Source organism: Onychomys torridus, chromosome 7 (assembly GCF_903995425.1).
Source record: "Onychomys torridus chromosome 7, mOncTor1.1, whole genome shotgun sequence".
Taxonomy (NCBI): domain Eukaryota; kingdom Metazoa; phylum Chordata; class Mammalia; order Rodentia; family Cricetidae; genus Onychomys; species Onychomys torridus.
The window spans coordinates 49,429,095-49,456,850 of NC_050449.1; the positions used below are offsets into that span (position 1 = coordinate 49,429,095).

General features: G+C 40.3%; 1 protein-coding gene across 1 annotated transcript; it reads left to right on the forward strand.

Annotated features, from left to right (window-relative positions):
• Nucleotides 1–1,002: 1,002 nt before the first annotated feature.
• Rcn2 (reticulocalbin 2) lies at nucleotides 1,003–27,641 on the forward strand. Its single transcript, XM_036193559.1, has 7 exons — nucleotides 1,003–1,369; nucleotides 1,738–1,843; nucleotides 3,103–3,299; nucleotides 10,832–10,945; nucleotides 24,992–25,088; nucleotides 26,201–26,343; nucleotides 26,826–27,641. The coding sequence occupies exons 1-7, from the start codon at nucleotides 1,226–1,228 to the stop codon at nucleotides 26,976–26,978; spliced, it is 954 nt and encodes a 317-aa protein (XP_036049452.1). The 5' UTR covers nucleotides 1,003–1,225; the 3' UTR covers nucleotides 26,979–27,641.
• The last annotated feature ends 115 nt before the right edge of the window (nucleotides 27,642–27,756 follow it).

The following is a 27,756-nucleotide window of genomic DNA, read 5'->3' on the forward strand; positions in this document are numbered from 1 at the left end:
AAAGACAACAGCCTCCCTAAAAAAAAAAAAAAAAAAAAAGAGAGAGAGAGAGAGAGAGAGAAAGAGAGAGAGAGAAGAAAACCTTCCCTTCCTATGAAAAGTCCTGAATCTAGATAGAACAGTCAGTAAACAAACAGTTCAAGTTATAACATCTCTGGACTTACTATGCAAAGGATGAGATAGAGAAACTACACAGACCTGAAGCCGGCATGAGAAAACAAAAAGGATGTGTGCACGCATTCATCCATAAAGCCACTTGGTGAGCTATTTTTCTGTACACCGCTCCTTTGGTTCCCCCCCCCCCCCCCATGGATGAAAGCATACATTTACCAAATACTTGTACGTACCAGTTACTGTTCTAAAGGCATTATATCATTTAATTCGCTTTTCACAATTATTTAAGTCTCTTTTTAAAAAGAAAAGAAAATGCCTATTTTATAAAAGCGCAAACAGGTTCTTAAGGGCCCAAATAATTTAACCAGGTCACAAAATTGAACATCAGATGCAAACATCTGGCTGCAATTCCTGATACTGTACTTCCTGCCGTGGCGAAATTAAATAAGACACACTGAAGCCTGGGAAATGGATACGGCTGGTCTGTTCCTCGGGCAAAGATTTTTTTTCTAAATACAATAGTGTATTGTTTTGTTTTGTTTTTTTTTTCAGCAAAATCGCAGGCTTTCTCACAGACGGAGGCTAGGAGGGATGCGCGCAGTGGTCAGGGAGTTTCCCGCCAGCACCAAGACTGAACCGAAAAGGCAAAGTGCTAGTGAACTGGGGTTATATTCCCAAAGGCGTGGCGGAAAGGGTGAAGGGGCCCGCGGGGGTCGCACGGCCCCCGCAGCTCGCTTGCCTGCTGCCTCCGGTGGGAGGCTCTGAACAAGGGCCCGCCTCTGGGACAACATGGCCCAATCAGCGACAAGCACAGCGTTCCGGTCCCGCCCCCGCCCCCGCGGCCATATAAGGTTGGGCCTGGCGGGCCTCCGCAACGCAGTAGTCGTTGGAGTTCGCGCTGGGACTGTGGGGTCGGGCGGTTGCTGCTGCTGCTGCTGCTGCTGCTGCTGCTGCCGCCGCCGCCGCCCCCGGCCGCTGCCGCCGCCGCTGCACCCCGGGCCCCCGCTGGCAGCGCCGCCCCTCTGTGGCGGCCCGCGAAGCAAGGCTGCCAAGCCCGGGCTCCGCCTGCCTCCTTCCTCGCGGCTCTCCGCGTCCTCGCCGGGCGGGCGCGATGCAGCTGGGCCCAAGGCCCGCGGCGCTGGGGCTGCTGCTGCTGTGCGCCGCGGTGGCTGGCGCCAGCAAGGCGGAGGAGCTGCATTACCCGCAGGGCGAGCACCGGGCAGACTACGACCGCGAGGCGCTGCTGGGCGTCCAGGTGAGGATGCCACGGGCTTTGTCCTGTGACAAAGCGGGGCGACCAGGCGAGGCCTCGGCTGGGGCGGCCTGACAATGGGGGCCGGGCGGGGCTCCGCTTGCGCTCTAGGGGACCCTGAGGCCTGTAAAGCTGATGGAACTGTTGCCGCTCCAGAGCTAGATCCTTTCTATTCCTGGAACTAAGGACCGGATCACCTAAGGTGGGAGGGGACGTATTGTAGAGAAAGTGTGGCTCATCCTGAAACCTTGGGGGCAAATGAGACATGTGGTAGCCCTATTCCCCCGCCCCCCACACACACACTACATCCCCCATTACATCCCACTGAGCGTAGTGCATGATTCTCCTGTGTATGATTTCCCTCCCCAAAGGAAGACGTCGATGAGTATGTTAAACTTGGCCACGAAGAGCAGCAAAGACGACTGCAGTCGATCATAAAGAAAATTGATTCGGACTCAGATGGCTTTCTCACTGAAAGTAAGGACTGTCTTGCACCACCAACAATGGAGAATGCCCTTTGTAGGAGATTAATGTACATTTAAAAACAGCGTTGTCTGTTGAATGTAGATTGCTAGTGTTCCAGCGAGCTAAAAGTACTATGATATGGAAAATAGGCCTTATACCTAGAAGTTAGGCTACTGAGTAAAATCAGTGCTTTCTCCAACGGTATGTAAACATCACTTATCATAATAGGGTAAGTTTGCAAGTCATACCTTGAGACACTGTTTCTCACATCACTTTCCTCATTGTCCATAGTATGATTCATTTTAGAGACATTTGCCCAAACCCTTCTTAAGACATCACATGACACAGCACTCCTATGGTATGTAGAATTTTAAGAATCTGCTTTTATTAGTTTATTATAGCAATAAGCAAATAGAAAACATCTTATTGCATGTGAATTATATTTATAGCAACATAAAAAAATATTAGTGCTGATGGGGCCTTAGAATCATCTGCCTCTCTTCAGAGAGATGGACTGAAGTACAGAGAGGAAAACCTTATTTTCAAATGATTGGCAAACCCAGGAGTAGAATTCAGCTATCTTAGTCTTAATTCAGTTTTTAATGTCCTCGGTTCAAAACAAACAACAAAAGAGTGCTCTTAGGTAGGTTGGTAGGCAGAAATGGAACGTAGAATTAAAAGACCGTTCTCAATAAATTGTTCACAATTGAAGCCATGTTAACTAGCAAACCTTGATTGATGTGTGATGATACCCAACTGTATTCAATCTCAACACTTGGAAGACAGGAGGAAGGGGATCTCTGAGTTTGAAACCAGCCTGGTTCATGTAATGAGTTTTAGGCCAATCTGGCTGCATAGCAAGACCTTGTCCTCAAAAAAACAAAAAAAACAAAAACAAACAAAAAAAAAAAACAGTAAATACATATACTCATACATATTTTTGGTCGACTTATAAGTTAAAGGAAAGCTTAAACCTTTTATAAATAATAAAACTTTTTTCTAATACATAGATAAATAGTCATTCAAATACCTTGTGCTTAAGAGATATATGGAAATTCCAACATTCTTGAACTCTGCACAGCTATCCCCACCACATTTTTTTTTTTTAAGACAGGGTTTCTCTGTGTAGTTTTGGTGCCTGTCCTGGATCTTGCTCTCTAGACCAGGCTGGTCTCGAACTGAAGTTACTTTTTCAAAAAAAGTTAAGAAGTCTTCACTCAGGTTGGGATTCTTGTGAACATTCATTCTTGTATTCTGGGAAATTCTCATAGGTGAGCTCAGTCAGTGGATTCAGATGTCTTTTAAGCATTACGCCATGCAAGAAGCCAAACAGCAGTTTGTCGAATATGATAAGAACAGTGACGGTACTGTGACATGGGATGAATACAACATCCAGATGTACGATCGTGTGATTGACTTTGATGAGAACGCTGCTCTGGATGACACAGAAGAGGAGTCTTTTAGGCAGGTGGGTCCAAGCTGTTCCTTTTGGTCATACCCTGTCTCTGTCCTCTTGTTTAAATACAAACAGGCCTGAGATCCTAGTCAGTTGCCTTGTTCACTGGGCAGCCTCCAGTTACACTTCAGTGGCTACTTTGATGGTTCCTTTTAGCCAGATGTTTGACTCTTAACTGGGCCTAAATTATCCCTGCATCTGTTCTCTTCACTAATTTGTCCTCATTTCCAGAGTTGTTCCTTAAGTGCATTTTGGTGATACTAATATGATATATCTCAGTATTTTATTTTTAAAATAATTTAACAGTCAGCTTTATATCATATTTAGATATTTTATGGCATATTCCCATCCTTTAAAAGATTATATGAAATAGAAATGCAGTTGTAGCAAAAAACAACATTCTCCATTATCTTACTTAGTTTTGTTGTGTGTATATTCCTATTTGGGCACTTGTGGAGGTCAGACCAACCTTGGACGTCAGTCTTTACCTTGCACTTTGAGGGAGGGTCTCTTGTTCACTGCTACATATTCCAAGGTAGCTGGTTCTTGAGCTTCTCAAGTTACATTGTCTCCACCTCCATTGTTACAGTGATTACAGACCATCATGTCCTGCTTTACGACAGTTCTGGGTATCTGAACTCAGGTCCTCACACTTTCATGGCGAGCTCTTTACCCACTGAGCCATCCCCCCTTACATTTCCCATTGTAACATTTTTTTTTAATGGCCTTGGAGATTAAACCCCAGGGCTTTGTGCATGCTAGAGCAGCACTCCACTATGAGCTATATCTCATGCCTATTACGACCATTTTAAAGAGTTTTCAGTAGTGTTCATTATATTCATCTTGTTGAACGATTGGTCAAGCTCTTTTTATTTTGCAAAACTGAATTCTGTACCCGTTGTACCCATTAAATATAAATTTGCCTATCTCCCGGTATCTTATGTAAGGAGAATCATGTTTGTCTTTTTTATGACTGCCTTATTTACACTTAACATAATGTTTATCCATGTTTTAGCATGTGCCAAAATTTTCTACATAGAAAGGACATATTCTAAAAAGACCAAATATCTGCCAGGTAGTGGTTGTACACACCTTGAATCCTAGCACTCTGGAGGCAGAGGCAGTCAGATCTCTTGAGTTTGAGGACAGCCTGCTCTAGAAGAGTGAGTTCTAGGATAGCCAGGACTGCATAGTGAAACCCTGTCTCTAAAAACAAAAACAAACAAACAAACAAGATCAAATATTCTAGTGTGTGTTTTTTGTGTGCGCCATATTTTGTTTGTCTACTTGAAATTTTTTTTTATTCTCTGGAAGTTTCATACATTTATGCAATGTGTTTTGATCACGTCCACCTGTTGTTCCCCGTCTCCAGCTCCCTCTAGTGCCCACCTCTTCCACTCTCCCAGCTTCATGTCCTCCTTGTTTTTTATTTGAATCTTGTAATGAGTGTGGTATTCAGATCTCTTGGATCTTGCTTTTGAGAATCTTGGGTAATTTCCAGAAATGAGATTGCATGGATTCTCTGTTACTAGTTTTTGAAGGTACTGCAGTGTGGTTTGACATAGTGCTACATTATTATAATAACTCAGTTCTGAAAATCCAATAGTTTTGCAGTCTGTTGAATTTTATTTTATTTTATTTTTTTGAGACAGGGTTTCTCTTGTACTTCTGGCTGTCCTGGAACTCTATATATAGTCCAGCTGGCCTCAGACTCACAGAGATCCACCTGCCTCTGCCTCCCAAGTGCTGGGATTAAAGGTGTGTGCCACTACCACCTACTGAGTTTTAATTTTTTTAAGCAAATAAACAGTTTAAGCAGAAATGAGAAGAGCTATTTTTATTGATAATTTTTCAAGACTTCAGGGAAGTCTGTTAAACCCAAAGTATATCAATACAAATGACTATGTGTTTGACAAATTAATATTCCAAAAGCATTTTAGAAGATTGTTTTACTATAGAAAAGAATAAAAATAAAAACAAATACTTTGTTGTAAATGATATGTCTCAAAACAAGTTAAGGTGCTTGGAAATCATTTGAGCCTTTTTGCTTTATCTGCATATGTACCTCTAATGGTCATCATTTACCTTTATATTTAGTATTTATTGTGGAAGTTCACATGCACTGGCCGCGTGAACTATATAGGCCACCACTAACTCTACCTTCTTAATTTCCTGCTAATGTTTATTCTCTTTTTGTTTTGTTTTTTTGAAGGAGTGTCTTACTGTGTAGCTCTGGCTGGCCCAGAACTCTCCATTCTTCCTCAAATTCACAGAGCCTCTGCCTCTGAGTGCCTAGACTAAAGGAGTGTACCACCACTCCTGGCCTAATAATTAATCTTAAGCTGTCCACATATTACCAGTGTTCAGGTTAAGAGTTCCAGCCTCCGAGCCAGTCTGCCTGGTTTCACATCCAGCTCTACCACTTAACAGTTGCTAAACTAAACTTCCCTTCCCTCAATTTCCTCATCTCTAAAAATGGAGATTATCCAGTGAGGATAATCATAGTATGGGGAAACAATATATAATAGTTAGAACAATGAGGAGTTATTTCCAGTTGAAAGACTATTGTAAAAGAAGCAGTACTTGAGAGGTAGAATCTAAAAGATCTCAAGTTTGAGGCTTGACTGTCTTGGGCCATTGAAATGGCTCAGTGGGTAATGGTGCTTGCTGCCAAGACTTAGGATATGAGTTTAATCTCAAAGACGCACATTCCAAGACCCACGTGGTAGATTAAGAGAACTGATTGTCACAAATTGTTCTCCAAGCTCCACATGTGTGCTGTAATACCACCACCACTTTCTAAAATAAATAATGTTTAAAAAAGTCACGAAGAGTTGAGAGATGGCTTAGTTGTTAGGATCACTTGTTCTTCCAGAGTACCCAGGTTCAAATCCCAGCACCCACATGATCACTCACAGCTCCCTGTATCTTCAGTCCTAGGGATCGATACCCTCTTCTGGCTTCTGTGGGTATCAAGCATGCACCTGGTACATGCAGACAAAACACCCATACACATATTTTTTTTTAATTTAATGGAAAAAAAGACCCTGTCTCATAAACAGAAGAAACATGTACAATTCACAGAAGTTTACATTTAATAAAAGTGTATAGGCATTTGCTAACTACATCAGCTTTAGATTAGTTAGGATTTAATTTGTAAGAGGAAGATAAACTTTGTTTCCCTTCTCCTTATTTGAATCTTTCTTTTCCAGCAGCCTAAAGGGAGTATGGGTGAGTGGCTTCACCCTGGACACTGCTAAAGAGAACACAAATGACAATAAGATTGATAAGGGTTCTCCTAAGCACCATTAGAATTCTGGGACTTTTCTAAAACCATGACATTGAATGTAGTGTTTTAAAACTACTAGTTAGGTTATAATTTCCTGCCTGTTTCCTATTTTCATTTCTTCCCAACTTCTTCTTACCACTCCAAAGAATTACTATTCCACTAAAAAAGTATGTATCTGTGTGCCCAAGTACCTGCATACATGAATACACACAGGAAGTATATGTGTTTCTGTATTCTTAGGAATTTTATATAAGATGTGATGTTGACATTGAAGTCTTCATTTTGAAGAGGTAGATTGCTCATTTATAGAAAATACAAATAGTCCTTTTAAAAGGTGTCTTGTTCAAATGCCATACTCTCATCAAGTACTCAATACATATTGTAAGACTTTTAAGAATGAATTAAGGGGCTGGAGAGATGACTCAGAAGTTAAGAGCTTTTACTGCTTTTTCAGAGAACCTGAGTTGGGGGTCCCAGCATCTACATAGCTTTGTAACTCCAGTCCCAGGGGATTGATTGGGTGACGTCTTCTGGCCTCTGAGGGCTCCAGTACTAATGTGGTGCACATAAATTACACATGTACACATAAAAGTAAATATATGTTAATAGTTTCTTTAAGAATAAGTTAAATGGATCTTTGTATCCTAATGGAAATTATATAGCCTCAAAATGAACACTTACAGTAGGAATCCTATTGGCTATTATTTGACCAAGAATAAGACAGTCTTTTTGAAGTTCTAATAATACTTTTTTTAGTTGTTTTTTTTTTGGGGGGGGGGGGGGTTGAGACAGGGTTTCTCTGTCTAGCTTTGCGCCTTTCCTGGAACTCACTTTGGAGACCAGGCTGGCCTTGAACTCACAGAGGTCCGACACCTGCCTCTGCCTCCCAAGTGCTGGGATTAAAGGAGTGCGCCACCACCGCCACCGCCACCACCACCACCACAGGCACTTTTCAAATAATTGGTGTGAAATATAAAAATAAACCCAGAGAGAGTGTGCATTAGTCTTCAGAATATAATATAAAGAGTCTGGGCATGATGGTGTATGCCTTTAATCCCAGCACTCATGAAGCAGAAGCAGGGTTCCAGGCCAGCAAACGCTACACAGTGAGACCCTGACTCAAAAAATAAACTATGAATGATGAAGCTTGAGTCAATTTCAAAGTTACAAACTAAATTTAGATGAGAATAAAGTTGTCATAAAAAGCAGATATCTGAACAAAATAAAATCTTTATATTGAAACCTAGTAGAAAATTAAACTAAAATCAATTTGTACTTGAATCTTATTTTTGATAAGTTTCCATATAAAGAATATAGACAACAAAATAATTACCTTTTCACATTGTGAAATATCTGAAGAAGTTTTTTGGGATAATGTGAAGAACACAAGATAAGCAGAGCAATTGAAGTGGGGGAGCTGCCTGGCAAAAGCTCAGTATCCTGACTTCCGCAGTCAACTGCTGACTACATATAAACAGCATTTGTCTATGTAAGATAGGAGCACTGCTGTGATGGTTAAGACTTAAACTTTCTTCTAGGATTGTAGGTTATATATTCCCTCATGTCAAATAATGTTTATCAAGATTGCAGTTTTGTTTTTCACAAATTTCTGCATAAAATAAATTATTAATATGGTTTTCTTTTTATCACTGTATTTGTCTTTTAGTACAGTGGTTCTCAACCTTCCTAAAGCTGTGACCCTTTAATACAGTTCCTCATGCTGTGGGGACACCCAGCCATAAAATGGTTTTGTTGCTACTTCATGAGTGTAATTTTACTGCTGTTGTGGATTGTGCTGTAAATATCTGAATGCAGGACACCTGACTGACTCCTGTGAGAGAGTCATTTGATAAAGTAATTGCCGCCCACAGGTTCAGAGCCGTTGCTCTAGTAGTCTATAAGAAGTTTTAGAAGAGAATAAAAGTGTTCAGTTTTGTGGAACTTTCATTATTGTCTTTCAATTTACAATTAAAAACTATATATTGACTTCTTTAATATGAGGCATTTTTTAAGAGACTTTGTTTTCTTTTTTAATTTTTATTTATGTGCATGGGTGTTTTGCCTTCATGTATGTCTGTGTACTATGCATGTCTGATGCCCTCAGAGGCCAGAAGAGGACATTGAATCCCCTGGAACTGGAGTTACAGAAGGGTGTGAGCTGTCCTGTAGGTACTGGGACTCAAACCTCTGTTCTCTGGAAGAGCAGCCAGTGCTTTTAACCACTGAGCCACCTCTCCAGCTTCTAAAGACGTAATCTCGCCATGTAGCCCAGGCTGTCCTCAAACTTGTGGTCCTCCTGCCTCAACTTCTCAAGGGCTGGGGTTACGAGCGTGTGGCATCGTGCCCAGCGATTGGCACTGTTAGTTGCGGTCAAATGGCCATGAACTGTGACACTCCCCCAAACACTTTTCCTCCCCTCCTTCCTGTTTCCCCCCACCTCCTCGGTTTGGAGAAAGAGAGCCTTTCTTTCCATAGGCAGATTTGGCCACAGTTAGCTCACTGCTTAAACATGGACTTTTTTAAAGCTCCAGATCGAAGGGTTCTTTCATAAGGAACTCAAAACATTTGGTATTTTGAACAGTGATTTATTCAAAAAGACTTAGTTGACGCTACACAGAACCTCAAATTCTTGTTTTTCTACTTCTCCCCATGTTAAATCTGAGCGTTAAATGTAAATTACTTGATCTTAAGTTGCAGCTATTTAGAAACAGGTTTTTTTTTTTTTTTTTTTTTCGTGTTATAATTGAGAGAATGTGGCTGGCTTATAGAGTCTAGATGTTTAAAAACCAGATTCTTAAAAAAACAACAACAACAACAAAAAAAAACCAGATTCTTTAGGGGAGGTGTGAGCTTTCCACTGGGTGTCAGTGAAATACCTACTGTTTAAGTATATGACTTCTGACTAAGCTATTCTGAACAAACAACAATGGTAAAACATAAATTAAAAATTGCTAAATTATTTGTGATTATGTTTAAACAATAATGTTTACTACATGCAAGTTTTTAGAATAAAAGGCTGTTCCCAAATATATTCAAAATAGAAAGTGTGTGACGTTAGGAATGTCATATTTATGGCTTTCAAAGTTGTTGGTTATAGAATTATCTTCGAACATATGTCAAAAGCATCCTTGTCCCTAATTGCTGAATCTTTTCTGTACTTGAACAGACTTTAAAAAGAAAAACAAAAGTTTGGTTTTGGTTTTTCAAGACAGGGTTTCTCTGTGTAGTTTTGGTGCCTGTCCTGGACCTTGCTCTGTAGACCAGGCTGACGTCAAACTCACAGAGATCTGCCTGGTTCTGCCTCTGGAGTGCTGGGATTAAAGGCGTGCACCACTGCCCAGAGCCAATGAGACCCTATTAAGCCTTTGGACTATTTATTTCTGAATATATGTAATTAGCAGAAAGAAGAACCTACTAAGAACAGGCTTCCATGTAGTAGTCAGAGGAGGGGTTTCTCAAAATAAGGAACCATTTTTCTGAAACATATTTTTATTTGTTTGAGTGGTTTTGTTTCTTGGTTTTTTTTAAACAGGGTCTTTCTATGTAGCCAAGGCTAGCCTGTATCTCATAGGCTGGCCTTGAACTCAAGAGATTCACCTGCCTCAGCCTCTTAAGTGATGTTAACATATTTTTGAAAAATCATTTAGAGGACCAGAAGCAATTTTAAAAGGCTCTACCAAGATATAGTTGGTTGTCCTAAATTTATTGTTTTGAAAGTATTCCAAAATTATTGGGCTGAGTTAATGAAATGTAAGTATCTGTGGCTTTTATTAAATTGTGTAATCTCAGTTACTCTGCCAACAATCTAGTAATTTATTGTTTGGGGTTTGGTTTAGCACAGGCTGGCCTCAGTCCTGATCCTCCTGCCTTGGTGTCTGGAATGCTGAGATGGCAAGTGTGTGCCACCACACCTGGCTAACATAACATGCTCAGTATACTTCATGGTTACGATTGGGGTTACCCAGTGCCAGCTGTCATACAAGTTTCTTAGTAGACATTTTTGTCCAATTTTATAGAAGAAACCAAAGAGGTTGAGCAGTTTGCCCTGAATGCCATAGTTAGTGTCTTGTACAACCAAGGTCTAGCTTTGTCTGACTATGGTGCTTCTGTGTGAATGTTTAGGATTATAAACCTAATTTCAGAAGGCTATTATAAAGATAGATGAGATAATGTATGAACATGTACATTGTGTGCATTTTTTTAAAGCTGATATGGTACTGAGATCTTTAAAACTGTTCTTTTTTTGCCCCTAAAGCTTCATTTAAAGGATAAGAAGCGATTTGAAAAAGCTAACCAGGATTCTGGTCCTGGTCTGAATCTTGAAGAATTTATTGCTTTTGAGCACCCTGAAGAAGTTGAGTTTATGACGGTAAGGAGCAAGTTTAAGAGCATTCTGAGTGACTAAAGCCTATTTGCTAAGTTATTAAAAAAGGGTTGTGAAACAGGAATTTAGAGATGAGCAGATTCAAAACATTCAGATGTTCTCCTCACGTAAGATTAGAAGTGGTAAGGGTTTCTGTGGTGGCGAGATGCTTCTGGGAGGGAGAAAGTGGAGGACTTTGTTTTTAATCTGTGTCTATGTGCAGCAGTCTTCTCTGGCTACCCCGTCTGTCGTAGCCTACCAAGGCCTTTCTCAGTCCTTTCAGGGATTTCAGACGTTTGTCTAGGCTTTCCATGCTCTTACCAGTACAGCACTCATTGTAGCTCACGGCCCAACTTATGAGAACTTTGGGTCTGGAAAAATGGATCACACTTTGATTGGTTTTCACAGGATGGGATACTGTTTTGACTTTATACATAGTAAGTCTTCTCATTCCATGAGTACCTAAAAGAAGTACTGGGGGTATTGTTTAATAGCCCGCACAAGGCTGCAGTCCCCAGCACCACAAATAAGTGATGGGTCAGCTCTTTGACACTCAGCTGTTGGATTCTAGTTTGTTTTAACACTGGTTGAGTCCCTGTGTTTTTAGCAAGCTTCTTGAGAAGCTTTACTTCCCATCGTAATAATAAGGAAACCTTCCTGACAATCCATGTGTGCTGAGGTCTGTTGTATGGCATAAGCCTCCAGCACTGTGGCTTGCTTTTTTTTTTTCTCAGTTTTCAGATTGGCAAAACTAATTCCATTTTATTTTATTTTTATTATTATTATTATTATTATTATTATTATTATTATGTTTTAAATTTTATACATCAGCCATGGGTTCCCCTGTCCTCCCCCCTCCCGTGCCCACCCCCACCTTCCTCCCAGCCCCTCCCCTCCATTCCCATGTCCTCCAGGTTCAAGGCACCCCTGGGGATTCATTTAAACCTGGTGGATTCAGTACAGGCAGGTCCTGTCACCTCTTTCCAGACTGAGCAAAGTGTCCCTGTGTAAGCCCAAGGTTTCAAACAGCCAGCTCATGCCCTAAGGACAGATCCTGGTCCCCCAGACTGGGTGCCTCCCAAATAGATCAAGCTATTCAATTGTCTCACTTATCCAGAGGGCCTGATCCAGCTGGGGACTCCACAGCCATTGGTTCATAATTCATATGCTTCCATTCAATTGGCTATTTGTCTCTGTGCTTTTTGCAATCTTGGATTCAACAATTCATGTTCTTGCAGTCCCTCCTCCTTCTCGACAGTTGGACACCTGGAGCTCCACCTGGGGCCTGGCCGAGGATCTCTGCATCCACGTCCATCAGTTATTGGATGAGAGTTCCAAGATGACTGCTAGGGTGTTTAGTCATCTGATCACCAGACTAGGTCAGATCAGGCCCTCCCTCGACCACTGCCAGCAGTCTACAGATGATATATCATTGTGGATTTCTGGGGACCTCTCGAACACTCTGCCTATTCCTGTTCTCATGTGGTCTTCATTTATCATGGTCTGTTATTCCTCATTCTCCCTTTCTGTTCTTGATCCAGCTGGGATCTCCTGCTCCCCTAAGCTTTCTTTCCCTCAAATCTTGCCCTTCATTACTCCCACTGTCGTCCAGGTTGTTCATGTAGATCTCATCCATTTCTCTGTCATTGGGTGATCCTTGGGTCTTTCCTAGGGTCCTGTTTTCTAGGTAGCCTCCCTGGAGTTGTGTAGCAGTCTAGTCATCTTTGTTTTACATCTAGTATCCTCCTATGAGTGAGTACATACCGTCTTTGTCCTTCTGAGTCTGGGTTACCTCACTCAGGATGATTTTTTCTAGATCCATCCATTTGCCTGCAAACCTCATGATGTCATTGTTTTTCTCTGCTGAGTAGTACTCCATTGTGTATATGTACCATATTTTCTTTATCCATTCTTCAGTTGAAGGGCATCTAGGTTGTTTCTAGGTTCTGACTATTACAAACAAAGCTGATACGAACATAGCTGAGCAAATGCCCTTGTGGTATGATTGAGCATTCCTTGGGTATATGCCCAAGAGTGCTATAGCTGGGTCTTGGGGGAGATGGATTCCCAATTTTCTAAGGAAGTGCCATATTGATTTCCAAAGTGGCTGTACAAGCTTGCATTCCCACCAGCAGTGGAGGAGAGTTCCCCTTGCTCCACATCCTCTCCAGCATAAGCTGTCTTCTGTGTTTGTGATCTTAGCCACTCTGACAGGTGTAAGGTGGTATCTCAGAGTTGTTTTGATTTGCATTTCGCGGATAATTAGGGATGTTGAGCAATTCCTTAAATGTCTTTCAGCCATTTGAACTTCCTCTGTGGAGAATTCTCTGTTTAGTTCTATAGCCCATTTCTTAATTGGACTGTTGGGCATTTTGATGTCTAATTTCTTGAGTTCTTTATATATTCTGGATATCAGCCCTCTGTCAGATGTGGGATTGGTGAAGACCTTTTCCCATTCTGTAGGCTGTCACTTTGTCTTGTTGACCATGTCCTTTGCTCTACAAAAGCTTCTCAGTTTCAACAGGTCCCATTGATTGATTGTTTCTCTCAGTGTCTGTGCTACTGGTATTATATTTAGAAAGTGATCTCCGGTGCCAATGCGTTCAAGAGTACTTCCTACTTTCTGTATTATCGGGTTCAGAGTAGCTGGATTTATGTTGAGGTCTTTGATCCACTTGGATTTAAGTTTTGTGCACAGTGACAGATATGGATATATTTGTAGCCTTCTACACATTGACATCCAGTTATGCCAGCACCATTTGCTGAAGATGCTTTCTTTTTTCCATTATACATTTTTGGCTTCTTTGTCAAAAATTACATGTTCATAGGTGTGCAGATTAATGTCAGGGTCTTCAATTCGATTCCATTGGTCCACATGTCGGTTTTTATGCCAGTACCAAGCTGTTTTTATTACAGTAGCTCTATAGTAGAGCTTGAGGTCGGGGATCCTGATGCCTCCAGAGGTTGTTTTATTGTACAGGATTCTTTTGGCTATCCTGGGTTTTTTGTTTTTCCATATGAAGTTAAGTATTGTTCTTTCCAGATCTGTGAAGAATTATGTTGGTAATTTGATGGGAATTGCATTGAATCTGTAGATTGCTTTTGGTAAAATCGCCATTTTTACTATGTTAATCCTGCCTATCCATGAGCATGGGAGATCTTTCCTTTTTCTGACATCATCTTCAATTTCTTTTTTCAGGGACTTAAAGTTCTTGTCATATAGGTCCTTCACATGCTTAGTTAGAGTAACCCCAATGTATTTTATATCATTTGTGGCTATTGTAAAGGGTGATGTATCTCTGATTTCCTTCTCAGCCTGTTTGTCTACTGTATATAGAAGGGCTACTGATTTTTTTGAGTTGATCTTGTATCCTGCAATGTTGCTGAAGGTGTTTATAAGATGTATCAGTTCCTTGGTTGAATTTTTGGGGTCACTCTTGTATACCAACGTGTCAACTGCAAATAGGGAGAGCTTGACTTCTTCCTTTCCAATTTGCATCCCCTTAATCTCTTTATGTTGTCTTATAGCTCTGGCTAGAACTTCAAGTACTATATTGAATAAGTAGGGGGAAAGGGGACAGCCTTGCCTTGTTCCTGATTTTAGTGGTATTGCTTTGAGTTTCTCTCCATTTAGTTTGATGTTGGCTGTTGGCTTGCTCTAGATCGCCTTTATTATGTTTAGGTATGTTCCCTGTATTCCTGATCGCTCCAAGACCTTTATCATGAAGGGGTGTTGGATTTTGTCAAATGCCTTTTCTGCGTCTAGTGAGATGATCATGTGTTTTTTTTTTTCCTTTGAGTTTGTTTATATGGTGTATTACATTGACGGACTTTCGTATGTTGAACCACCCTTGCATCCCTCGGATGAAGCCTACTTGATCATGGTGGATAATTGTTTTGATGTGTTCTTGGAGTCTGTTTGCCAGAATTTTATTGAGTATTTTTGCATCAATGTTCATGAGGGAGATCGGTCTGTAGTTCTCTTTCTTTGTTGCATCTTTGTTTGGTTTAGGAATCAGGGTAATTGTAGCCTCATAGAAGGAGTTTGGTAATATACCTTCTGCTACTATTGTGTGGAACAATTTAAAGAGTATTGGTATTAAGTCTTCTTTGAAGATCTGGTAGAATTCTGCAGTGAAACCATCAGGTCCAGGGCTGTTTTTGGTTGGGAGACTTTTAATGACTGATTCTATTTCCTTAGGGGTTATTGGACTATTTAAATGGTTTATCTGGTCTTGATTTAACTTAGGTATGTGGTACCTATCCAGAAAACTATCCATTTCTTTTAGATTTTCCAGTTTTGTGGAGTAGAGGTTTTTGAAGTATGACTTGATGATTCTCTGGATTTCTTCATTGTCTGTTGTTATGTCCCCCTTTTCATTTCTGATTTTGTTAATTTGGATGCTCTCTCTCTGTCTTTTGGTTAGTTTGGATAAGGGCTTGTCTATCTTGTTGATCTTCTCAAAGAACCAACTCTTTGTTTCATTAATCCTTTGTATTGTTCTCTTTATTTCTATTTTATTGATTTCAGCTCTCAATTTGATAATTTCCTGGTGTCTGTTCCTCCTGGGAGACTTTGCTTCTTCCTGTTCAAGGGCTTTCAGGTGTGCTGTCAAGTCACTAGCATGAGATTTCTCCAGCTTCTTTATGTGGGCATTTAGTGCTATGAATTTCCCTCTTAGCACTGCTTTCATAGCATCCCATAAATTTGGGTATGTGGTGTATTCATTTTCATTGATCTCTAGGAAGTCTTTAATTTATTTCTTTATTTCTTCCTTAACCCATTGGTGATTCAGTTGAGCATTATTCAGTTTCCATGAGATTGTAGGATTTCTGTAGTTTTTTCTGTTGTTGAAATTTAACTTTAAACTATGGTGGTCTGATAGAACACAGGAGGTTATTCCAATTGTTTTGTATCTGTTGAGATTTGCTTTGTGCCCAAGTATGTGGTCGATTTTAGAGAAGGTTCCATGGGGTGCTGAGAAGGAGGTATATTCTTTTTTGTTTGGGTGGAATGTTCTGTAGATATCGGTTAAGTCCATTTGAGCCATAACATCAGTTAAGTCCATTATGTCTCTGTTAAGTTTCAATTTGGCCGATCTTTCCAGAGGTGAAAGTGGGGTGTTGAAGTCTCCCACTATTAATGTGGGGTTTTATATGTGATTTAAGCTTTAGTAATGTTTCTTTTACAAATGTGGGTGCCCTTGTGTTTGGGGCATAAATGTTCAGAATTGAAACTTCATCTTGGTGGATCTTTCCTGCTATGAGTATGTAATGTTCTTCATCATCTCTTTTGATTGATTTTAGTTTGAAGTCTATTTTGCTGGATATTAGGATGGCTACACCAGCTTGCTTCTTAAGACCATTTGATTGGAAAGTCTTTTCCTAGCCTTTTATTCTTAGGAGGTGTCTATCTTTGAATTTGAGGTGTGTTTCTTGTATGCAGCAAAAAGATGGGTCCTGTTTTTGTATCCATTCTGTTAGTCTGTGTCTTTTTATAGGTGAATTAAGTCCATTGATATTAAGGGATATTAATGACCAGTGTTTGTTCATTCCTGTTGTTATTTTTATTTTTTGGTGGTAGTGTGTGTGTACTTCTCTTCTTTGGGGTTTACTGCTGTGGTGTTATCTATTGCCTGTGTTTTCATGGGTGTATCTGCCTTCCTTAGGTTGGAATTTTCTTTCTAGTGCTTTCTGTAGGGCTGGGTTCGTGGATAAGTATTGTTTAAATCTGTCTTGGAAGGTCTTATTCACTCCATCTATGATGATTGAAAGTTTTGCAGGGTATATTAGTCTAGGCTGGCATCCATGGTCTCTTAGTGTCTGCATTATATCTGTCCAGGTCCTTCTGGCTTTCAAAGTCTCCATTGAGAAATTGGGTGTTATTCTGATGGGTTTGCCTTTATAAGTCACTTGGCCTTTTTCCTTTACTGCCCTTAATATTCGTTTAGTTGTTTAATTATTATGTGGCGAGGGGACTTTTTTTGGGAGTCTAGTCTGTTTGGAGTTCTATAGGCTTCTTGTATCTTCATAGGCATTTCCTTCTTTAAGTTGGGAAAGTTTTCTTCTATGATCTTGTTAAATATATTTTCTGTGCCTTTGAGTTTGTATTCTTCTCCTTCCTCTATCCCTATTATTCGTAGGTTTGGTCTTTTCATGGTGTCCCAAATTTCTTGGACATTTTGGGTCATGACTTTGTTGGTTTTAGTGTTTTCTTTGACTGATGAATCTATTTCTTCTACCGTATCTTCAACACTAGAGATCCTCTCTTCCATCTCTTGCATTCTGTTGGTTATACTTGCCTCTGAAGTTCCTGTTTGTTTACTCAGATTTTCTATTTCCAACATTCCTTCTGCTAGTGTCTTCTTCATTTTTTCTGTTTCCCTCTTCAGGTCTTGGACTGTCTCCCTTGCTTTTTCATGATTTTCTTTCAAGGGCTTATTGTTTTCTTCTGCTTTAATTGTCCTTTCCTCTAGTTTTTTATAGCGTTCTTCCCATTTTTTGTTTGTTTGTTCCTCTACTTTATTTTTGATTTCTTCTATATAAGGCTCTAGCCTCTTCATGATGTTACTTATAAGGTTGTTTTCCTCTTCTTCTTCCATTCCATGATGTTCAGGTCTAGCTGTTGGAGAAGGGCTAGATTCTGGTGATGCTGTATTGCTCTTTATTTTGTTGTATGTACTTCTGCCTTGACGTCTGCCCATCTCCTCTTGTGTTTGTTCTTGGTCTTATCAGTGTACTTGGTCCAGAGAGAGATTTAGGGAGCCTCTCTCTGGTCCAGATGGCAGCTCTGGGCCAGATGGGAGCACTGGTCCAGATGAGAGTGCTGGCCGGATAGGAGCTGGGGGGCTGGACTCTGAGTCTCGGGAAGTCCCTGGGGTCTCCTTATTTTGTCCAGATATGAGCTCCTCTTGTCCAGATGGGAGTTCCTCTGGTCTCCGTTCCAGATGCGAGTTCCAGGGCAGAATGGAAGCTGGGGGCTGGTCTCTGATTCTCAGGAAGTGGCTGGGGTCTCTGGCAGATGGGTGTGGGGGCAGGGTGTGGAGACTGCAGGGTCTGCCTGCAGTCTTGGGAAAGGGGAGCCTTCCCGCAGGGCCCGCCGCCGATTGGCAGGAAACTGGGGCCAAGTTAGTCAGGTCCTCCCGGGGTGGCCTGTGTCCAGCGGTGGGACCCAGGCGCAGTTGCCTCTCTGACTATAACCCAGGCACTCACCTCTGGTCCTGATGGGAGTTCCTGGGCAGATGGAAGCTGGGGGCTGGTCTCTGAGTCTCAGGAAATGGCTGGGGTCTCCAGCAGATGGGTGTGGGGGCAGGGTGTGGAGACTGCAGTGTCTGCCTGCAGTCTTGGAAAGGGGAGCCTTCCTGCAGGGCTCCCCATTGGCAGGAAACTGGGGCCAAATTGGTCAGGTCCTTCTGGGGTGGCCTGTGTCCAGTGGTGGGCGCACTGTGAATTTATTTCCTGGGTGTTTAATGGAGGGAGGTGTAGCTTTTGTGGAGTGGGTAATGGCCAGAATCTGCTGTCTTGAATGACAAGCAGGCGCATTCTCTCGGTAACTCAGTGGCAAGGCTGTGCCATCAGTGCCACTTTTCTTGTCATTGTGTAGTTTCTAATGTCTTCCTTGGCACAAAGGACATGACCTAGTTTAAGACCAGGGCTAGGTGTTATTTAAATGCCAAAGCTAAGCTGGGCCACGCTAATTGAATTCTAGAAAAGCAGGCAGAGGATTTTGGACCTTGACTTTTAGAGAACAAGGAGCAGTTGACTGAAGATGGGGAGGGCTGGTGAAAGCAATTAAATAATAGGCATTATGTAACAGGAGCCTGGCGAGGGAGCAGAATAGATTTCATCAACATTTTGAAGACCTTGTAACAGCAATGTCAAGAATGTTGATTTACAAAATAAGTGTTAAGAAACAGACAGGACCCTAAAGTTTTCAGCTTGTGTAAAAGTGACACAGTCAGATATGGCGGATGGAGCCCTCCTTGCTTGTGCTTTCCATGCTGTGTTGGAGCTGATGGCATCACGGGAGATGTGTGATCATAGTGTAAAGTACCATTGAGAGCGGAGGCTTTGACTCCTACTTACCTTGCTTATTTTTGTATCGTCTTTTCCTCTAAAGGGTATGCAGGGTATAGGAAAAGACAGGGATACAGGATCATTTAACTGACTTTTACTGTGGATTCGAGTTAGAATTTAATTTGAAAGGTTTGTTCTATTTTTGTGATACTGGGAATTTAACACGGGATTTTGCATATGCTACATCCCCGGCTCTTATAAGTTATGCCGGGCGGTGGTGGCGCACGCCTTTAATCCCAGCATTAGGGAGACAGAGCCAGGCGGATCTCTTGTGAGTTCGAGGCCAGCCTGGGCTACCAAGTGAGTTTTAGGAAAGGCACAAAGCTACACAGAGAAACCCTGCCTCGAAAAACCAAAACAAACAAACAAAAAACAAACTTATAAGTTTTGTGAACTCATTGTGTGGTGTGGCCTTGAACTTTCAATTCCCCTGCTTTAGACTCCCAAGTTTCTGGGTTGGCCAGCCTGCTCTACCAGGCCTAGCCTTGAAATATTTTCATTCATACTGTTCTAAATATTCTTTTAAAGTATGGCAACATAATTAAAATAAATCTGCTATTGCCCAAGGATATTGCTTGAATGGTAGAATTATCATTTTGATCAATGATTCTTAACTTTTGTTAGATTACAATCTCCCTTCTCCTTTAAAAATGTGATTTAAAAAATAAATAAAAACTGTAGCACTATCCCAGAAGTGTATATAGGCACCCTACCCTAAATAATGATTATAGTTTTATGAGATTTCCACACACTTTCTCTAAAAACGAATCCTTGGGTCCCCAGCCTCTTCTATATGTAAAATGTGTACAGTTGGGTTTTTAAAAAAAAAAAATGTGTCTTTCAGTGTTGCTTCATACAAATATAGGTGAAGCCCTTGGATTTGTCCAGACTGGAAATTTGAGAAGATATTTTCATTACAGTTCAGATACAAAGTCTGGATTGGGAGGCTTAGGGGAGCAGCACAGGGTGAAGCTGAGACTAGTCAAGGTGATAATTCAAAAGTAAAGCAATGCCCTGGGGATGTGCACATCACAGTAGATGTAGGTAAAGGATCTAAGGTCAGAGAGTCAGAGGCTTGGGTGATGTCAGTGCTGAGAAGTGAGTTAAGGGAAAGAAACACTGTACATTTGCAAAAGATGGAGGACTGGTTGTTTGGTAAGAGCTTGAAATGAGTGAGGAACATTTAGATTGGTGAATAAATGTAGGTTTAGAAGTAGTAAGGGGACTGAGTTTGGAAGTCAAGAGCTATAGTCAGTCTTTTTTGTTGGACTTTCTTTGGATCACCAGCCCCCAGATAATGATACTGAGACTTACTATCAATTATGAAAGCTTAGCCTTAGCTTAGGCTTGTTCCCAACTAGATCTTCCCCCCCACCCAAGACAGGGTTTCTCTGTGTAGCTTTGGAGCCTGTCCTGGACTAGCTCTGTAGCCCAGGCTGGCCTCGAACTCACAGAGATCCACCTGCCTCTGCCTCCCAAGTGCTGGGATTACAGTTGTACGCTGCCACCACCACCCAGCCCCAACTAGCTCTTATAACTTAAATTAACCCATTTATTTTCATCCATGTCCTACCGCGTGGCGTGGCGTGGCGTGGCTTGTTACCTCCCTCCATACTATATGTCCAACTCCCATGTCTCACTGGTTTAATCTCCATGCCTCAAGTTCTTTCTAAGTTCCCTCTCTCCCCGGAAGTCTTGCCTATCCTCTCCCATCTAGCTGTTGGCCATTCAGCTCTTTATTAAGCTAATCAGAAGGTACCTTAGGCAGAGACACATCTTCACAGCATACAAAAAGATTATCTCACAAAATTCCCCGCTTTTTGTCTAAATAAAAAGGAAAGGTTTTAACTCTAACCTAATAAAACTGTATATAATAAGAACAATTATCTGATAAGAATTACATCCAAAATATCCAGTCCATTAAAATTTGGCAAATTTTGGGAAAGTACTCTATTGTCCAGCCTATCTTAATGAGTTCAAAGTTTTGTACCTAAGCCACTTGTATTACTAGCCTAAAAATATCCTTTTAGACTTTAAAACATTCTTTTTTAGATAATCAACTTAAGCTTTATGTCTCTCAGCCTTTATAAACTTTACATCTCTTCTGAGAGTTTTTTTTTTTTTTTTTTTTTTTTTTTTTTTTTTTTTTTAATTTGGTAACAAAACTGTAAAACTAACTAATTTAGCCTTCACTCCAACAGAGACCTGAGAAGGATAAAATACTACCTGAGTAAACAAGAAGTGCAGAGCAAGCAACTTCCAAAACTATAGAAATGACCGAGACAGCTGGCCACCTGGACAGTCACCCAAGGTTCCTCTGCATGTTGGGGCATCCATCTTTGGCCTTTAGGTCTCTATCTATCTGACAAGACTTTTCTGTAAAGCAGGAATTTTGAAGGCTGCCCTACCTTGTCTTGGCAGTTGCTTTCTTTTGTGTCCTGCTTGTCCGGGTTGGACAGCATACTGTCAGCAGTTGAGGCAAGGGTAGTTTCTTGTCCAGTGGCTAAGTTTACCACATTGAAAGCGTTGGCCATCGTCATTGGTGCTGCCAGGAGCAGACATGTCTTACTGTCATGAAAAGTATTATGTTATTAAAACATCTTAAATATCATATTTTGTAGATCATTCAAGTATTTGAAGGTCACTTATCTATAAATATGTTTGACCTTGAAAACATACCTGTCTACAAATTTGATTGTTATAGATGACTAATTACTTACCTGCATTTCTTAATTATTCTAAACAGTTTGTAGTAGCTTTTAAGGACTAGAATTTTACATTTTTCAAATGAGCTTCATAGGTACAATACCTTAAATAAGAGTAGAAACGTATATTATATACAGTATAACAATAAAAATGACCTTAAATTTGTATCAATATACAAAAATCCTTACCAATGTAAAATATTTGAGACTAGTAGTTTCTTTTTAGTTTAAAAGTAGATTCAATACTTTATCCTATTATTCTTATATCCTATTATTATCCCATTATTCCATATCCTCCCTTGTTTTTCAGAGACAGATCCCTGAATCTAACCTCTTTTGCTTAGTTTCCTTTCTTACCATGACTAGTAGCAACTTGCAACCAACTCCCCTAAACAATGACAAACATCTATAACCCACCAAGCAACCAAAAACTACTCCACCTCTTGGAAATGGGGGTGTTGAGTTCTTAAAATTGCTTCCTGTTACCTGGGGGTGACAGCATCTTTGGTAGACCCTGAGAAAATTGAAATAATGGTCAAGTCCTGGAAGAGCTGGCTGTATCTTTTTTTTTTTTGTCCAGTCTTGATGGGATGGGAAGGTACAGGGCTAACTGAAGTCCTAGCTAGAGTAGTCTGAGGCTTCACCATCTCAGCTAGCTGCTTTGAAGTCGTTTTACATGTCATTTTTGAGGAAACTGCAACAAAGGCATTCTGAGAGTCTGGATCACATGGGCTACTTGTCTTCATTGATTTCTGGTCCTTTTGTTCTGAAAACACACTAATTTTTAAAGGTAACATATCTGTATTAACACAAGTATGGCATGTGCAGTATGCACAAATCACCTAAAGATGATTTTCTTTTTTAAATTAGAGCAGATAAAAGGCATCTGTCTATTTTGTAAGTCCATTTGGACTGCATAACCAAACTGTAATTAATTTCCATCCGATCTATGTGAAAGGATGGCATGTAATAATAAGTCATGAGGACTCTGTAGCCAAGGAGATTTATCATATCTTATCCAGTCTCAGAGCTGTTCCCATGTAGAGGGATCAGCATATATGCATATATGTCACCTGTCTTGCAGTTTTTCTTGGTTTCTTTTTTTTTTTCCCCTTGGTTTCTTCCTTCTTGTTTGTATCCAAGATTTTCAGGAGGTCTCCCTTGGCCAAATCTGATCTTTATTAATTTTGAAGAAATCCATAGTTTTTTGTTTCCTGTGGAAACAAAAGCATAACCTCTCTCCCAATGCAACATATTTCCTGACTTCCATTCTGAAGTTAATATATCCTTAAAATATATATGTTCATTTAATTTAGTAGTTTCTATAATCCAATGTCTCTTAGCAGTATTTGTCCTTCACTCATCAGCATCCAAAAAATTCAGTTAACAAAGCACTATATAGGATTGAGATGCCCCGTGTATTTCCCATCCTTATATGGCGTGTGTGTGTGTGTGTGTGTGTGTGTGTGTGTGTGTGTGTGTGTGTACATATATATGTATATATAGTGTGTGTATATATATATATATATATCTTTTTTATTAAAGATTTTACTTTATTGTTTTTAAACTATTTTTTCTATGACTATACCTATTTTCTTTTCTTTCTTTAGCACCTAAGCACATTTTCAAGCATACTGTACCTGTGCAGGGCTTTTTGGTCTGGACCTGGCTTTTTGTATGTCTATAGCCTTCTCTGACCACATGAGCCAAGCCTTAAATGACCAAGCCATCCTCTGCGTGGTTCTGCTTAGCACATGGTACTGGTGGCTGGCTCTGTACCCTCAGATCCATCCAGCAGGCTATCCCACTGGTTCTGGGCTGCAGCTGCTGTTTGCCCTTCCATGAGAGCTGAGCCTCATGCCTGCAGGTATCAGCAAGAAGCTGCATTTACCTGCCCCAGCTCTGGGAAATTGGTGGGTCCGCACTGCAGCAGGTGTTTTTACCAAGTGCTGAGTAGCAAGCTGGCTGCATAGCAGGGCGTCTTAAAGGAGCCATACTTGTGTGCGCCATGAGCACTGGGCCTGCTTGAGAGCATGGTTGCTCGGGAGCCGTGTCTGCCTCCAGGTCTGGGACTTTTTCAGCTTTCTTAGGCCCTATGTGGATATATGTGGCCCCGCACTGGGAGCCAACTATATAGTCTTACCAGACGTTTTTGGTCTCTCAGCTCCCAAATAATGACATAGAGACTTTTTATTAATTATGAAAGCTTGTTATTGCCTTGGGCTTGTTCCCAGTTAGCTATTATAACTTTATAAGAACTCATTTATATTCATCTATATTCTGCCACATGACTTAACCTCTGTTCCTTGCTGTACATCTAACTCCCTCCCTGTCTCTGTCTTATTTCCTCATCCCTCAGATTCTTTCCAAGACCCCCTTTCTCCCCCCAGAAGTCCCACCTATCTTCTCCTGCATAGGTATTTAATAAAGAACATTCCGCTCTTTATTAAACCAATCAGAAGGTACCTTAGGCAGAGACTCATCTTTACAGTGTACAAAAAGATTCTCCCACAGCTGTTTCCACCCTGGAGAAAGAACAACATCTGTGTGCTGAGGAGTATAAGGTCATGTTCGTTGAGAGCCCTTACTGGATTGCAGAGCAAATGGAGGGGGAAAGGGAGTAGTCAGAGGTGGCATTCTTTTTCTTCCATACATTTTTAATAAAAATATATTACTTCCCCCTTCTGTTTTCTTCCCAGCTCCCCTCCCTCTAACTCTTTCCAAGCTCCCCCACAGTACTCAGATTGATAGCTTCTTTTTGTTTTATATGTATATGTGTGCATAAGTATGTAAGTACAACCTACTGAGTCTACTTCTGTTGCTTGCGTGTGTGTGGTCTCAGGGCAGACCGCTTTGTTGTATTGGAGAGTCAGTTAGGGGCTCATCCCTGGAAAAGACTAATTCTGTCTTCAGTAGTTATGGGTTTCCCTGCAGTTCTTTGTCTAGCAGTCCACTGAGGCTTTGAGAGATGGCGTTCTTGAGAGGGAGGAGAACACAGAAAGCAGGAAGCCTGTGTTTAGTGCTGAGGGTGTTTAGGAAAGTAGAAAATAGAATTCTTCCCAGCACAGGAGAATAAAGATGTACAATTTGAAGTCAGTCAGTACTTGGGAGTTATTCTTACTTCTGAGTACCAGAATTTACATTTTCCTGCAAATGTGAACAGCCAGAATGATTGCTTACAAAGAAGTTCTACAGTAGGATTGGTTAAGATGGTGGAATTAAAATGTTTGTGACATGTTTGTTTATTCTTCTCTGAATGAACATGTAATAGGAGTTCGTCATTCAAGAGGCTTTAGAAGAACATGACAAAAATGGCGATGGGTTTGTTAGTTTGGAAGAATTTCTTGACGATTACAGGCGAGACCCAAGTAAGTTGCCCAAGGGTAAGGCGGAAAGCATGGGGTTGGAATTCACGAAAAGGGGTTCTGTGTGACTGACTGGAGGAGCCATGCAGGCTCTCAGCTCCTGACATGCCACTCTGCTCATTTTCATATCCATGTACGTCTAAACACTTGCTTCCTTTCCAGCAACTGTAATGCCATTGTCATTCAAAGGAGGAAGGAGGGTTGTCTTTAAACTCCGGTGTCCCTGCATGTAGCTCTTGAGAAGGGACGTAAAATACTGCAAATAGTGTAGGCTAGATGAAATAAGTTTGTCCTTAAAGGAGTTTCCTTTCTTCCTTTCCGTTTTTTAAAAAAAAAAATATTTATTTATTATGTCCTGCATATTTGCCTACCCATCAGAAGAAGACACCAGATTTTATTATAGATGGTTGTGAGCCACCATGTAGTTGCTGGGAATTGAACTCAGGACCTCTGGAAGAGCAGCCAGTGTTCTTAACCTCTGAGCCATCTCTCCAGCCCCAGGAATTTCCTTTCTTTAAGTTGCTGTCCTTTACCAGAATTGTTGCTTATAAGCTTAAAAAAAAAAATACATGAAGTTTTAAAGTTGTTTTCCTGGTTTGTTATTGCAAATGGAACTTAAATAAGGCATTGCTGTATATAAACATGTAAAGCAGTCTGTAGTCACATGACGTATGTCAAAGCATTGCCCTGGGCTGGGCATGTGGCTGTTTACAAAGTGCTGCCTAACATACAGGAGACCCCTGGCTTCTAGCCTTAGTTCTGCACAAACCAAGTATGGTAACACAAAAAGTTCAAAGTCATCCTCAACTACACAGGAAATTTGAGACTAGTCTGTCTAGACCCTGTCTCAAAACAATTTTTTAATTAAAAATAAATATTATCCACTTAAAGATTAGGAGAACTAGAAATTGGGGTAAGTGGCAACACAGTAAAAGTACTAGTTTATTATCCTTATTTCAGAATTTGTCTGCTAAGTAGTTCTGTTTCATTGGGTTTCAAAATTTGTAGTAAACTTTAAATTCACTTCCTTTATTTTAGAGATACACCAAACTTCTTACTCATTTCATATGATACTCTTAATATATTTGTGGTTTTGTTTTTGCTTTTTTATTAAGCTGCAAATGAAGATCCAGAATGGATCCTTGTTGAGAAGGACAGATTTGTGAATGATTATGACAAGGATAATGATGGCCGGCTCAATCCCCAAGAGCTGTTATCATGGGTCGTGCCCAATAATCAGGGCATTGCAGAAGAGGAAGTAAGTATTACAGAACTGCTGTTTTCCCCCTTCCTAACACACACTTTGTGTTACTGATGGGAAAGGAAGCTGGAAATCTCTATCAAAAGAAAAAAGAAATGGAATTACTTAGGATGGATATATTGTTGTGCTTTGAATTAAACGATGAAACTTTCATATTGTCAGGGAGACAAGGAAGTTAAGATTGTATCATGCACTGATCTTAGGACACAGTCAATAGGATGACACCTTGTGTCATACTTGGAGGGTCAAGTGGATTAGACCCTGCACTAACTGTATGGCGATGCAGAACCCAATATAGATTAAATAAGGAGATATGAAAGAAGCAGTAGACAGGCACAGTGGCATGTATAATAATTTAGAGACTTAGACATTAATGAGATCTTGGTATATCTAAGTGGTTTTGACAAATCAAACCCAAATGTGAACATTTTATTTCAAAGACTTATTCTGGACACCTTTTGGTTTGGTTTATTTTAAAGGCTCTTCATCTAATTGATGAGATGGATTTGAATGGTGACAAAAAGCTCTCTGAAGAAGAGATTCTGGAAAACCAAGACTTGTTTCTTACCAGCGAAGCCACAGATTATGGCAGACAGCTCCATGATGACTATTTCTATCATGATGAGCTTTAACTCCTCACTGTGCCCAAGTGCAGGATGGGTCCTTTTGTAGTTTGCTACCAGCTTCACTTTTATGATGAAATATTGATGTTGTATTTTACACTCTGAAGTCTTACCATATCAAATCTTAGATTATAATTTTTGGCCTTCTAGAAGAAAGAACAAAACTTGATATTTATTTCAAGATTTATTGAAGGAGTAAAACATTAATATTGTGCCATATAACCACACAGTCTTTCCCAAGTACTCCATGTGTGTAGTGCTGTGTTGTGGGATGACTGAGTTTTGTTTCCATACTTGAAAAAATGGAGGACTTTAGACATGTAGTATTTAAGTAGCATGTGATGAAGTGATCAGTTTTTGTTCTGTACTAAGTAGATTTGCTTTTGAAACTGACAAAGGACAGTGTTTTTAGGTTTAGCGTTATATTTTAAAACCTTTAAAGGAACCTTCGGATGGACTTAAACCTCACATAGATGTTGAGAAGTTCTACTTAATTTTAAAATGGTTTCTATAAAAGGTTTTGTCGTATGAAATAGAACTTTATATTTTTGCATATGTATAGATAGTAATTATATTTAATGTATAATTATAGCATTATGGTGAGTGGAAGTTGACATTGTCCAGACTCTTCATTTTTGACTGATTAAAAATAAACTGTCCTATCTTTTTATATGTTTGGTTTTTTTTTTTTAATTTTTCCAGATAAATCTTAAACTTAGCACAGGTTTCATTGTATTATACATTATATTCATTCCTTTATCTAGGTAGTGAATGTTCTCAAAACTGT